This window comes from Erythrolamprus reginae, chromosome 2 (genome assembly GCF_031021105.1).
Source record: "Erythrolamprus reginae isolate rEryReg1 chromosome 2, rEryReg1.hap1, whole genome shotgun sequence".
Lineage (NCBI taxonomy): Eukaryota > Metazoa > Chordata > Lepidosauria > Squamata > Dipsadidae > Erythrolamprus > Erythrolamprus reginae.
The window spans coordinates 274,215,557-274,230,824 of record NC_091951.1 but is presented as its reverse complement, the minus strand read 5'-3'; the positions used below and the strand labels follow the sequence as shown (position 1 = coordinate 274,230,824).

The 15,268-nt window shown below is 43.0% G+C and overlaps 1 protein-coding gene across 5 annotated transcripts in view; it reads left to right on the top strand.

The window, feature by feature from the left end:
- The first annotated feature begins 4,950 nt into the window (after positions 1–4,950).
- The window catches only part of LOC139158939 (chromosome partition protein Smc-like), a 46,874-nt gene continuing 36,556 nt past the window's right edge, over positions 4,951–15,268 (top strand). For 4 of the 5 annotated variants that reach the window (XM_070736275.1, XM_070736273.1, XM_070736272.1 and 1 more), the window contains exon 1: positions 9,313–9,327. In XM_070736275.1, coding sequence (XP_070592376.1) covers positions 9,318–9,327 — 10 coding nt within the window. In that variant the 5' untranslated portion in view covers positions 9,313–9,317. Of the gene's footprint in view, positions 4,984–9,312; positions 9,328–15,268 lie in introns of those variants that run through there. The other variant, XM_070736274.1, reaches the window with a different exon arrangement.

The following is a 15,268-nucleotide window of genomic DNA, read 5'->3' as shown; positions in this document are numbered from 1 at the left end:
ATTTAGTTTAGTTTTGCCCATTGTGCTGCTTTTTTGCACTCCGGAATTTCAGGAAGCTTCTCTAAACCTCCTGGAGTGCAAAAACAGCACAATGGCAAAATGGAAGTGCATTTTCCTGAACTTCCGGTTTGTTCATTTGGGCAATTTCTTTACCTACCAGGCTTCAGAAAGACCTGAGCAGGGACAGCGCAAGGGGTGGGGTGCGCATGTATCAGGGAGGGTGGGAAGGGGTATTGGCATGTGCACCCATGCTAGCACACACACACATCCTATTGGCATGTGAACCAAAAAAGATTTGCCATCACTGATCTAGCACAACTCCCCATTAGCCAACATGCTATGGGACAACTAGCCATGGCCAATTACCCACGAGACAACAGTTACACCAATACCTAAGAAATGGTGGAATAGAATAATTAAAGGAAGGATGCAAAAGGAGGGACAAGATAAAATGTGAATGACAAAAATTAAAATATTTTTAATTTAAAACATTTTTAACCCTGCAGGGAATATGGAATTCCCTCCCTCCCCCCCCCCCCTCTCTCCCTCGCACTTGTCAAGAGGGTAAATATTATCTATCAAAAGGCATTATGTAAGATAAGCTCAGGGATATAATAAAAGTTCATCCGCCAACCATCATTTCCAAACTTCATCTTTCACCCCAGAGAATTTCTGAAGCAGCAGGATCTAGAACAAGAAAGTAATAAATCTTGCACGAAAAAAGTAGTCAAGAAAGAAAACTTATCAGCAAAACCCTAGAAGCTTCTCTTTTCTAATTCTAATTTCCTGGAAACTGAGCTAAGGTGGTTGTATAGCTTTAAGGAAGGCACAATCGCTTCACCCTAGTATGTATGTATGACTCATGCAATCTGAGTGCAATCAGCAGGCCTTTGATTGCAAGACCGCTGTCTTGTTCCTCTTCTTAGGTTCCCAACAATCTAACTCTTGCATGTGAGCAAGGCAGAATGTTTAAAGGCTGAAGGTTGTTTAATGAAACTGGACAACTGTAGTGCAAAATTGTGGCTAAAAAAACTCTTTCTCAATTGTCACTAGTTTTTAATGTAAACGAAGCTGAAACTACACTTATAGAGAGTACTGCTGTTGAATTAATATGTAGTAGAACATTTCAAAATTGATTTTGCCGGTTGCAACAGAAGAATGAAGTTTAATCCTTGTCCATCACCATGATTCTGTTCCAAGTTATTTGCTGGATGAGGCACAGTTGGACTGATACACGTTTTCCAACTATGAGCAGGAACTGAGACAAAGATTAAAAGCAATCTCTTCCTCTTCCAGCATGATTTGTCATTCATATCTCCTCCCCTTTATAACCAACTTTTTCTAAGGATATGATTAATGTTAAGTAAAGTCTAATGAAAGAAAAATAAAAGGACAGTACTAGTGGACGTGATTAATTTATAGCACAGCCCTAGGGGTATATAAACATTGGAAAGATAGAAGTTGGATGTAGAATTGCAGATGTGTAAAAGGTTTTCCCAAACTCCTATCTAATTGGACCTATAATTGTTGTGAGCTGCCCCAGTCTACGGAGAGGGCCGGCATACAAATCTAATAAATAATAATAATAATAATAATAATAATAATAATAATAATAATTTATTAGATTTGTATGCCGCCCCTCTCTGGAGACTCGGAGCGGCTCACAACAATCACAATATACAAATCCAATATTTAAAAAGAAACAAAACATTTTTAAAAAAACCCATCATTGAGAACCATTCAATACAATCATACCATTCATAAAACTATACGTGCTCAGGGGTATCTCAGTTACCCCAAGCCTGGCGACAAAGGTGGGTCTTAAGTAACTTGCAAAAGACAAGGAGGGTGGGGGCCGTTCTGATCTCCAGGGGGAGTTGATTCCAGAAGGCTGGGGCCACCACAGAGAAGGCTCTTCCCCTGGGGCCTGCCAGACGACATTGCTTAGTCAACGGGACCCAGAGAAGGCCAAATCTGTGGGACCTTATCGGTTGCTGGGATTCGTGCGGCATAAGGTAATTTAAGTTGAATACATGCATCTTGGATATTGAATCATTATGTTTGCTAAGAATCTAATGAGCAAAACTTAAATCCTCTTGAATCTGAAAGAAGCAAAAAAAAAACATTCTAAAAGAAGGCATCTGAAGGAATCTATCTATCTATCTATCTATCTATCTATCTATCTATCTATTTGATTTTTTTATGCCATCCTTCTCCTTTGATTCAGGACAGCTTACAACATGTTAGCAATAGCACATTTTTTAACAGAGCCAGCATATTGCCCCACAATCTAGGTCCTCATTTTACCTACCTCAGAAGGATGGAAGGTTGAGTCAACCTTGAGCCGGTGATGACATTTGAACTGCTGAACCGCAGATCTAGAAGTCAGCTATAGTGGCCTGAAGTACTGCACTCTACCTACTATGCCACCTCGGCTCATTTTAATTAAGCTCATCTATTCTATCTATCTTTTATTTTTACCTAAATATACTCTAGAGCAGGGATGGAGAACAATGCAGAGGTTGTTTCTTCCCAGTTCAGACTGGTTCTATGGAACCAATAGCCGGAATTTCCTCCCACTTGCCGAAGCGGGAGTGATGGCCAGCTGGCCAAGCCCTAGAACCGACTCTCTTTTTTTTTAAAATATATTTTTATTAAATTTTATTACAACAAACAAAAAAAAATACTTAAAGAAAAAGTGCCCAACACCAATAAACCCCACCACCATTTAGGGGGTTAAATTATTTGCAATAAGTTTCAATTTCTTCCTTAAGCTCCGGTTTACATTTCTTTACATACAAAAAGTGATTGGAATTTATTTTTCACATTGTCTTCATAAATTCTACTTAAGATATAATTTTTCACCTTATTCCATCGTGCCATCAGCTTCTCCAATTTATTTTCATCAAAGTTATTTACTCTTATTTCCATAATTTCGAAGTGGATGTGGTCCACCATGTACCAGTAGCAATTCTGGATTGTCCATTTATTGCTATCCTTCCACCCTAATGCCACTACTGCTTGAGCGCTTTCCAAAGCTGCTGTTTTGATTTCTTTAAATTCTCGTAATTCCCCATATTTCACTAGTGTTGCTAATTCTTTCGTTGATTATCCAATTAACGTTTAGCATATTGTTAATTTCATTCTGTACTTCCTTCCAAAATTTTTGAACTTCAACGCATTCCCAGAGCATATGCATAAAAACTCCTTTTATTTGGCAACCATGCCAACAGTTTCCTTTTCCTTTCCTTTCCTCTGACAGCAACATAGGCACCGCCATCTTGTTTTTTGTTTCTGCACTTGCGCACGAGCTTTCATCACTGTGCAGGCACTTTGTGTGCCCAAAGTGTGTGTATGCCCATGCAGTGTGACCATGTGGAGCACAATGCACGCATGCCCACATGCAGTGAAGAGCCACTTGACTTCACCACTACCGGTGCGCCTTCTGAGGCCGTCGCATAGATGGGTGTGTCTGGCGTTGCCATGAGATTTGGCTTCGGCACATGCACAGGAAGCAAAATCTCACGTGAGGACACTCTCTTTTTTTTTTTTGAAAATAAATTTATTAAATATATACAATAAAAACCAAATACAGAAAGACAAAAGAGATATGCATATTGTACATTTTTTACACTCTACTTATGTAGTAATTAGGGAGTGGGAGAAGGGGGTTGTGAAGGGAGGGAAGTAGATATAGAAGGAAGGAGGATAGGGAGAAGAAGGAGTGGGGGATAGAGAAGCGAAAACCAGCGTTAGAGCTGGGTCTTTCATGATTTGCGGACTGTAGTTTGAGCTCGTAGTTGGTGTGTTTTACCCTAAGGCTTTATCGATATGTTTTGAATGTAGTTTTTAGTGCCAATATATATAATTCATTTAGGGGTTTATTTTCTTTGTAAAGTTGGAATTTGTGTCGCTCGATGTTTACAGTTTGTTGTTTCAGTTTGATGTTATGATTTGTGATGTAAATTGCTATTTTTTCAAGTTGTTTTTGTTGGATATTTTTCTTGATGGGTAATTTTTAGATAATTCCTTTTTTTTAACCAGAGGTACCATTTATCCCAAGCTTTGTAGAAATCTGTCTCATCCTTGTTTTGCAGTTCCATTGTTAGTTTGGACATTTCTGCGCATTCCATTATTTTAATCAAGAGTGAGGACACTCTCACAAGTGAGATTTTGGCAATTTGTTTCAATTTTTTTGGCTTCCGTGCATGCGCAAAAGCAAAGAATCAGTGAAAATTGTCTCTTCACGTGAGATTTTGATTGTGGTGCATGGGCAGAAGCCAAATCTGGTGCGGGGGCACACGTGTGCAGGCCAGGGCGCGTAATTATGCACGCATCCCAGAATTTCCTACCGGGGCGGAGCACCTGACCACACCAGCTGCTTGCCCATCACTGCCCACATGCATGGGAGAAAATGAACCATCAGTGAGATAAGTTAGAACCCACCCCTGGAACAATGGCTCCTTTATGACCTATGGACTTCAACTCCCAGAATTCCTGAGACAGCATGGCTGGCTCAGGAATTCTGGGAATTGAAGTCCATACGTCATTAAGGGGGCCATAGTTCCCCCATTCTGCCCTAGAGGGACCTCTCCACCATTATTTATTTATTATTATTTATTAGATTTGTATGCCACCCCTCTCCACAGACTCGGGCGGCTCACAGCAGCAATAAAACAGTGTACAATGAACAAATCTAATATTTAAAAAATATGTTGCCATTCTTTTAATTAGCCTCACTTAATTCTTCTAATGAGCTCAAAGTATGTGACTGATGTACCAGTCACACTGAGTAAGCTTGGTCTTTGATTTTTATATAAGGTGCAAAATACTTTTATTCCTTTTAGCAATTTTAGCTCTTTCTATTCGACATCTTTCCCTCGGACGCTAACATTCCTGATATGTTAAATTATTGGGCTGCAGAATGAATGAATGAATTTCCGGTTACTCCCCAAAGCCCTAAATCTGACGAAGAATGACTGGGTAAGGCTGCCTTCTTCATTTGTCTCCCTAAAAGAATCAATCAGAGTTCTTAAGTAGTCACCTCTTTTAGCTCTCTAATATGAGAGAAGAAGCAAATTAGATTCCACTGAAGAGAAGACAGACTGCCTTTAAGCCTTGCTTCAAGGAGGAGCGGTTTCCATGACTCAGAGGCACTCCTATCCTCCTCACAAATACCAGCACTCCCTTTCTCAACTCTGCTTTTTGTGAAATTCCTCGGCTCTGTTGACTTATAACAAATGCATTTGGTGTGGCTTCCAAGGGCAGTGAACATTAGGAAATTGCAAAAGGGACGGTTAGTCTGGTTTCCCCCCCTGCTCTGAGTATGTTGCATTTCGATTCAACTTTGCTACAGATATGGCTAATATATACTGCTGTGTAAAAATAAAAAGTTGAGGTTGTAAAGTAGTATCTGCTACTATGCTGAAGACAGTTGGCAGCTGGTCCTTTTTATTTCTTTTCCCCTTTTTACTACATATTTTTCTTCTTCTTAAGTGTTCTATAACTTTTTAAAATTTCTGTTTGTATTTTATATGTTGATAAACTAATAAAAATGTAGTTAAAAACGTCAACGTAGTAGGGCTACAGGCTAGGGTTTTTTAGCCATGATGGCTAGAATGCAGTACTGCAGGCTACTTCTGCTGACTGCTGACTGACTGCAATTTGGCAGTTCAAATCCCACCAGGCTCAAGGTTGACTCAGCCTTCCATCATTCTGAGGTGGGTAAAATGAAGACCCAAATTCTGTAAACTGTAGACTCTGTAAACTGCTTAGAGAGAGCTGTAAAGCACTGTAAAGCAGTACAGTGGTACCTCTACTTAAGAACCTTATTCATTCCGTGACCAGATTCTTAAGTAGAAAAGTTTGTAAGTAGAAGCAATTTTTCCCATAGGGATCAATGCAACAGCAAATAATACATGCAAACCCATTAGGAAAGAAATAAAAGCTTGGAATTTGGGTGGGAGGAGAAGGAGGAAGAAGAGGAGGAGGACAGTCACTGCCGAAGGAAGAAGGTGAGGTGAGAGGAATAAAAAAAATCCAAAACTAAAAAAAAAGAGGGACTCTGAGGTGGCGAGGAGGAGCATTCGCCTCCATACACCCAGCGAGAGGCTGCCTCCCATACACTGTGCCAGGTGGGCAAGAGTGGGGAACCTCCCACTCCTTCGACCAAGAGGGGGCTGCTGCTGCTACCTGCTTCCTCTTCCTTCCCATGCTGAAGGGCTCCCCTCTCCTTTCGCTCACTCGCTTTGTAGCCGGTGCCTTTCCTTAACTGTGGTGACTCTTTTAAAATATATATATATATATAATTTTTATTGATTTTTATAAAATGATTACATAAAACAAACATATAACAGAGCACAGTGCATGTGCCCATCACCTAACAGACAAAGGGGGGTGTTTTGTCTGTTAACTGTGGTGACTCCTTGGTTTGGCTGAAGCCGAGTTGATCTGGCCGGGGCGAAGTGCCCCCTTTTGCTTTTCTGCGCCCAGATGCTTTGGGAGATAACCTCGCACCAGGTATACGGGAGGCAGCCTGAGGGAGTCACCACCGTGAAGTGATTTATTCCCTTTCCAAGCCTCCAGAGAAAGGAAAATGCTCCATTCGCTCTGGGCTGTCCAGAACGAAGGGAACGTTTCTTTTCTCTGGGTGCTGGCAGAGGTTTATTCCCTCTCCAAGCACCCAGAAAAAGGAAAATGCTTCATTCGCTCTGGACTGCCAAAGCCTCCTTAAGCACCAATGAAAGGCTCCGCTGGCAGCCCAGAAAAGCCCGAAATGGATTTTCAAAGGGAGAATGGCAGGAAACTGGCTGGGCCTTCGTGCCGCTCTCAAATTTCCTGGGTTCTTAAGTAGAAAATGGTTCTTAAAAAGAGGCAAAAAAATCTTGAACACCCGGTTCTTATCTAGAAAAGTTCTTAAGTAGAGGCGTTCTTAGGTAGAGGTACCACTGTATATAGGTCTAAGTAGTATTGCTATTGCTTAGCTCATCCAACCACGTCTAAGAGTTTTAGACTTTACCCATGTATTGGGAAGATCACTTGGTGTGTGGTGCGGCTGTGTAAGAATTTATATGGATCTTTCGTAATGTTGCCTTTTGGATGCCTTAAGTTCTAACTCAGTAGAGTGTATAACTATTAAATTAAGAAAGAGACTACCAGGAAAGGCAGATCAGGAATTGCTGAATCATTCTTTTATAGTGCCACTGTATAAAGGAAATGCATTAATATTTTATAGAAAGGAATAATTAAAAACACCTTCATCCAATAAGTGTTTAGCCTGAACTAGCCAATAGCTGAAATCCAAAATTGCAGCCAATCATCACACAAAAGAGACAGACACATTTCATTCTCCACTAACTTCAGTCTAGTATTCTTGCAAATTCTATCTGCATGTAACTAGCTAACAAATTGAATGCCAGAGGGTTGGCCTGAGCAAGAATGAAATGAAACTAAACTGGAACTATACCCAACGAGAAATAAAATGTCCATAAGCCCAGAATGACCTTATTTGAACAGAATTTTCTTCCAGAACAAAAGAGCAGATGGGGGGAAATGAATGGTAATTGATATTTGCGATCATGCGATCATCTGGCATCTACAGAAGCAAAATAATCCATTTTGTAATAGTTCTCAACTAATCAAAGTCATCTCTAAGTAAACATGATGATTGTAGTGATGTTCTCTCTCATAAACCCAATTGTCAATGCAGAAACCAATATATTAACATGAATATTACAATGATTCAAAGCTTCAGTAAATGTTTGTAGTACAGGTAGTCCTCAACTTATGATGGTAAGTGAGCCTGAATGATGGTCATTAAATGAGCAATAATGTGATGACATCCAATTTTACAAATGCTGCAAGGCTTTCTCCAGTGGTGGGTTCTAACTTACCTCGCTGCCAGTTCACTTCCTCCAGTGGCATGTGGGCGTAAATCAGGAATAGGTTCCTACCTAGACGGAGGGACAGCGTTCTGGTAGTAAAAATTGAGCTGTGCGCACAGCTCCAGGTGACCGATGGGTGGGCACATGTGTTGGAGTGAGATTTGGCTTCTGCGCAAGCACAGGAAGCAAAATCTTGCTAAAGGAAGCTCGGGTGCGGAAGCAAAAAATGGTTGAAATCTTGTGTGCCCACATGTCTTCTTGCGAGATTTTTTTCCTGCGCATGCGCAGAAACCAAAACTCACTTCGATGCACATTTGCACACACCAGATACACCCACGCAGACATCGGTCATCTGGAGTTGCACACACATAGCACCGGTAGCGGAGGTAGGTTTCAACCCCTACCTGGCGCATGTGCAATGCACACCATGCCGCTGCACCACAGGAGCGCATTGTCAGTGCCAAAACCAAGCTTCTGCACATACGCATAAGCAAAAAACAGCTTCTGCATATTCACAAGCAAAAACAAGATGGCGGCACCATTAGAGCCAGTTCAGGGGCATGGCCAACAAGAGATCACTCCTGTTTCAGCAAGTGGGGGGAAATTGTCTCTACCAGTTTTCTCGAACCAGTCCAAACTAGTTCTACACAGAACAACCCACCTCTGCACGGCTCACTGTTGATATTTTCTTTGGCAGAAAACCGAAGTAAATGTTGGACATTGTGATCACCTAATCACGGGATCCTACAAGTAGCCATAAATGGCTGCTGATATCCAAAAGATGATCACATGATCGCAAGGGTGGGGAACCATCAGAACTTCAAATCAGGCTGCGACTAGTTTTTTCAGGATGTGTTATGACTTCAAGTGATCTCTAAATGACTGGTTGTGAATTGAGAACCATCTGTACACATGGAGTTTCAGGCTTTACCGTTTTCAATTAAATCTTTACAAACTCCTTTAAAAAAAAAAAACTTATTGAAATGTAGACAGTGAAGGGCTACCAAAATTTCTACTACCACACTGTGGGTGTAGCTTATGCATTTTCTTTCAACACCTTTCAGTACAAATTGGGTGCTATGGGTGGAGCTCCATTTTCCCTACCCCACTGAACCCCCCCCACCCCAATCCGGGCAGCAACCCACCCCTAAATGTACACATTCTTGTTTTCAAAAACACTACTGTTTTAAAAGCAATATCTTCAGGCTGCAAATAAACCCTTTTTAAATAATGGCACGATTGCTGGCCAGATAAGAAACCCAATTCCTGAAAGGAACCCTGGCTTCGTTTCCATAGGAAACAAAATCCTATTCCTTTTCAGGGCTCTTGAATTTTTAAACATGTTCTGTGTCAAATTCTCCCTGTGATGTGTTTTCCTTTTTTTTTTTCCTAACCTGAATGGACCCATTATTCTCGACTTACAGTTTATTCACCATGGCAGAAGGTAAATTTGCTCTAGCTATTTTCATTGTTGCAGTATCTTAAGGAAACTATTTTCTCAACAGAGATATTATCTTAGTATATTGGGAGTGGCAAGGTTGATGTGTACGTGTGTAATCTTTGTTTAATTCCAGTTGGTAGTTTGTAAAACTGGGTGTCCCCGCTGCCTGAAATAGCATAAAAATAACAGGTCTTTTTTCTCATATCTTGAGATTATAATAGGAATCTATTTGGCAAGCTCCTCTGTTTCCCATAATATCTGTCCAACCAATTTGATCTGGCAGGGCGGCCACACATCAGGTTCTTTTGAATAAACAATGCCATCTATCAGGATCTTGCAAGCATACCTCCTCTATTGTTACGATCCATTTGGTTTCCACCTTACTGGTGTTTGAGAGGCCTTGAAGAGCTGAAGATTCACTCTGATCTTCAATTTGGGTGTTTACCAAACTTAAGGGATGATATGGGTGTATTTCTGGATGTTGCCAGGTTTTTGTCGTTTTTGTTTCTATGTTGATGAGGATGTTATCCATACAGTCAGGTCTGGCTCTTGGAAATTGTATGGTATCTCCATGTCTTTCGATAATGTACCATTCTCTCTGAGTTTGTTTTCTATGTTGACTGAATTAACTGTATCAGACTAAGTTGAATCTCTGTGTTACTGTTATATTTTTCCCCCTGTGAGCCACTATGAGTCAGTGGGAGCCCGGCTATGTAGAAATGTAATAATGAATAAATCCTGATTTTCATTGAACCTCGGCCCCTCCAAGCCTCGGCCCCTCCGAGTCTTCGGAGAGGGGCGGCATACAAATCTAATAAATTATTATTATTATTATTGAAGTAGACCCAGAGACAGGGTTTTGAGCAATCGGTACTTTTATTCAGCTCAGAGAACAAGTGACAGCTCAGCAAGGTAAAGTGACAATTCAGCGAGTACCGACTGACTCTGCCTGGAGAAACCGCTCCTTTTATATATTTGCGGTTCCCGCCAAAGCTAGAGCCGGCCGCGTCTGAGCCAATCAGGAGCGACTTCCTGCTTGGGCTCAGACAGCGCTGAAAGAGGAACAAACTATTTACAGAGTTACAAGGTAGCCATTACAGGATACAACACCCCTCCCCTCATAGTTGGACACATCCATCAAGAAAGCCATGTGACAAAGTCGTCCAATCGGTGGGGCCTCTGAGGAGCTCGCGCTGACCTGCGCAGTTCAATTTCTCCTTCGCCACCGACTGTGGAGGATGGCTCGCCGCTGTTCTCCCGGTGTGGCGGACTTGGCCTGGCGGGCCCAACGAAGGCTTCGGAGGACGAGGATGGTTCGGCGTCGCTGGATGGTTCCCCCTGGCCCGATAAGTCTCTTTGCGTGTCTCTTATTTCGGGCAATGTACTAAAGTCTGTTGAAGGGGGAGAGTCCATGTCAGCGGTTTGTGGCAATTGATTTTCTGTTCGCTTCCGAATGTGGTCTATGTGTCGTTTCCACAAACGACCATCCTCTAGTTTAACAACATAGGTCTTAGGTGCATTTTGCTTAACAATAATTCCCTTCATCCAGTTTACATTTCCATCAAAACTTTTTACATATACATTTTGTCCCAAATACATTTCTCTTTCAGGTTTTGTACACATTTGGTTATTATTAACACAGAACCTTGGGTTTAACCTGTCTAGTGGTGACCTCAACTTTCTTCCCATCAATAACTCTGCAGGGCTTACATGTGTGTGCGAGTTAGGGGTAATGTGTTGGGTGAGTAAGAATTGGTCCAAGTTCTGTTGCACATCCCCAGGGCCTGACCTGCGCAATGCCTCCTTTGCCACCCGTACGTAACGTTCTGCCAATCCGTTAGCCCAGGGCGAATAAGGCGAGATGAGGGCATGCCTGACCCCTAGGCCATCTAGGAACAATTCGAATTGCCTGGCTGTTAGCTGTGGCCCATTGTCAGACACTAAGAGATCTGGGCACCCATGGGATGCAAACAGTCTGCTCAATACCTTGATAGTGGCACTTGTGGTTATGTTGTTCATTGCTATTATTTCCAACCATTTGGAGAAGGCATCAACCACTATTAAAAAATACTGAGACCCCACTGGGCCAGCAAAATCAATGTGGATTCTAGACCAAGGACCAGCAGGCTGTTCCCACTCAGCCGGAGTTGTTTTGGGGGGACTGGGCCGTGACTCTTGGCACGGATCACACTTTGAAACCCAACTTTCAATATCAGCATCCAGCCCTGGCCACCATAAATGCCCCCTTGCCAGGCTCTTCATCCTGACAATCCCAGGATGACCCACATGTAACATTTTGAGTACCTTTCCCCTTAGGCTTTTGGGGATGATCACTCTATCCCCCCACAGCAAACAACCTTTTACATACGATAACTCAAGTCTCTTGTTTTTAAAATCACACAATTCAGGTTTCACAACATCATTTTGCCATCCCTTTAGAACACAGTTCACCACTTGTTTAAGGATTTGATCTTGCTGCGTGTGTGCAGCTACCTCTTTTGCTGTGGTTAGTGGGTTTTCCTCGAGTTCTATCATTAACACATCTGTGGAAGGAACAGGGTCTTCCACTAAGTCTGTTATGGGGCATCTGCTGAGACCGTCTGCATGATTGATTTCCTTCCCCCCCTTGTGGGTGAGCTCATACTGATACCCTGAGAGGAAAAGAGCCCATCTGATTAGTCTTGGAGACATAAAAGGTGGAGTGGGCTTGTTGGGGGCTAGCAGGCCTAGTAGGGGTTTGTGGTCAGTGACTAGCTCAAAGCTTCTTCCAAATATGTAATTGTGAAACTTCTTTACCCCTGCCACTAATGCTAGAGCCTCCTTGTCTAACTGGCTATAATTCCTTTCTGTGCTGGTCATGGTTCTTGAAAAAAATGCTATTGGGGCCTCTGTCTTATTAGGTAGAACGTGAGCTAGGACTCCTCCTATGCCGTACGGCGAAGCGTCGCACGTGAGCCTAATGGGTAGTGAAGCACTATATTGGACTACTACACTTTTAGAAGTTAATAAATTTTTTATTTGAGAAAAAGCTTCACGTTCAGTTTTCCCCCATGTCCAGCGGGCTTCCTTCTGGAGTAAACGATGGAGAGGCTCTGCTACTGTTGCCTTCTGCTTTAAAAAAACGGAATAAAAATTAAGGAGGCCCAAAAATGCCTGCAACTCATTCTTATCTCGTGGCTCTGGGGCTTCTCTAATTGCTCTCAGCTTCTCTGTTGTGGGGTGGATACCTTCCTTATCTATTTTATATCCTAGGAATTCTATACTGTTGGTTCCCCAGACACATTTATCAGGCTTGATTCTTAAACCTTTGTCCTGTAACCTCTTAAGTACTTCCCTTATTCTTTTGTTTACTTGTTCCTGGTTTTCCCCTGCAATTAAGATGTCATCAAAGTATGGAATGGCCCCATTTACCCCTGACAATAGGCGTTCCATAATGCTCTGGAATATTCCTGGGGCTATGCTTACCCCAAACTGTAACCTCGTGCATTTGAAAGCCCCCCTGTGCGTTACAATTGTTTGAGCGTTTGCTGTTTGTTCATCGACCGGAAGTTGCTGGTAAGCTTGCGCCAGGTCGATCTTTGCGAACCTTTTCCCCTCCCCCAGGGAGTGTAGCAGTTGTTGCACAACCGGGATGGGGTAGGGGTGGTGTTGGAGTGCCTTGTTTAGGGTCGATTTGTAATCAGCGCAAACTCTTAAAGAGCCATCTGGCTTCAGAGGGGTAACTATGGGAGTTTCCCATGGCCCCTGCTCCACAGGGACCAAAATACCTTGGCTAATGAGTTTGTCCAGCTGTATGTCTAGTTTGGGGAGGAGCGGCAGGGGGACCCTGCGAGGTTTTAGTCTGATCGGTGGGACCTTGGGGTCAATAGAAAAAGATATAGGGGGCCCCTTATACAATCCCAGTGTGGGGCTGAACACTTCAGGGAACTCTTTCACAAAGTTAGGCATATCATAACAGTTTACATTACACACACCCGAAATCTCGATCCCCAGTGGTTCCATCCATGCTAAACCCAGAAGAGAGTGCTTGGCCCCTGTTACAATAAGCATGGGAAGGGTACATTTAACATTCTTGAATGCGATAGGTACATTTGCTGTTCCCAAGACCGAGATTACTCCCCCCTGAAAGTCTCTAATCACCAAAGAGGTTTGATTTAGGTCAGCCTTAGATACATTAGGCATATACAGTTTAAATTTTTCCCAGGGCATGATGGTATATCTAGAGCCCGTATCCAGCTCCATTGAGCAAGGTTGGTTATTGAGTAACAGTGATATAACAATTTTAGCCCCTTTTTTGGTTGCCGTGTTATTCACGGAAAATTGAGAGTTACCTCTATAGTAGTCGCGGTTAGCGGTTGAGTAGTTCCTTTGACCCGCGTTGCGGAATGGTCTCCTTTCTCGCGCTTGGGGGGTCTGGTTTTGAGGTCGCTGGTATTGCGGTGTGGCAAATGTTTCCTCTGGCGCTGTTGCTCTGCATGCGATGGCGATGTGGCCTCTCCGGTTGCAACGGCGGCATGTAGCGTCTCGGAAGGGGCATCGATGGCGCTGGTGATTTCCCCGGCAGCCCGCGCAGGGGGCTGGGTGAGTAGCTCTCAGGTGTCTCGGCTGGTCTTGCACCAGGAGGCAGTTGTCTCCGCTGGGAATTTGTTGGCTGTTGTCTGTTTCCACGGCGCTGGGAGACGCGGAGTCGATTTTTGCAATGAGTTCTCGCCTTCCGTGCTCTTTCAATTCTCTCGCCGCTGCGTCGGCTGCTTCTGCGGTTTGCGCCAGTTTAATCACGGTTTGTAGGCTCGGCTCTTCTTCGATGAGGAGTTTATTTCTCACCGTGCTGCTTTTCATGCCGAAAACCAAGGCGTCGGTGAGGCGAGCTTCCGGGTCTTTAAACTTGCATTGAGCAAGTACCGTTCGAAGCCGCGTTGTAAACTGGCTGATCGACTCGGTTTCCCTCTGAGCCATCATGTGGAATTGATGCCGAAAAACCATGGCTGGTTTGGTCGGCTTGAAATGGCTCGCCAGTTTTTGTTGTAGGACGTCCCACGCTGTGGCTCTTGCTTGTTCCGGTTCGGTGAGAGTTTGGGCAAGTCTACGGATTTCTGCGCCGCAGTAGTTAAGGAAAATAGCCCGTCTGCGATCGGCTTCGGCGTCCTGCATTCCCGCCGCCTCGAGGAAGATCTCGAAGGTGGCCATGTACTCGTCCCATGTCGATTTCTCGGGATCGAAGAGTTCCGGAGCCTGGCCGATCTGGATTTTGTCCATGTTGCACGCGAAGTTTCTTCCGTCCGTTCGTCGCCAGTGAAGTAGACCCAGAGACAGGGTTTTGAGCAATCGGTACTTTTATTCAGCTCAGAGAACAAGTGACAGCTCAGCAAGGTAAAGTGACAATTCAGCGAGTACCGACTGACTCTGCCTGGAGAAACCGCTCCTTTTATATATTTGCGGTTCCCGCCAAAGCTAGAGCCGGCCGCGTCTGAGCCAATCAGGAGCGACTTCCTGCTTGGGCTCAGACAGCGCTGAAAGAGGAACAAACTATTTACAGAGTTACAAGGTAGCCATTACAGGATACAACAATTATTATTATTATTATTATTATTATTATTATTATTATTATATATTTCAAATGGGAATTAATTCATGAGTAGCTCATTCCTGACCATGTTCTCAGCTACACAAATATGTGAAACAAGAAAAACCAGTAATTTTGAAACAAATAGTTAGACTGCCCCTTATTAAACCGAAACTCCTGTATGCCTAAACTTTAAACAGTAAAAATGTTTAAAGCTGTATTACAGTTCTTTAAATTATGCTTAGGATTCAATATAGAAAATGGGAGAGTTGGGTGCTAATTTTAAGGAGACTAATTTAAGACCCAGCCCTCATTGTCCTACAGGAATGCTTTCTACGTATGAAATAGTTTTAAAGGTCAAGATTTGCAGTGAAATGTGAT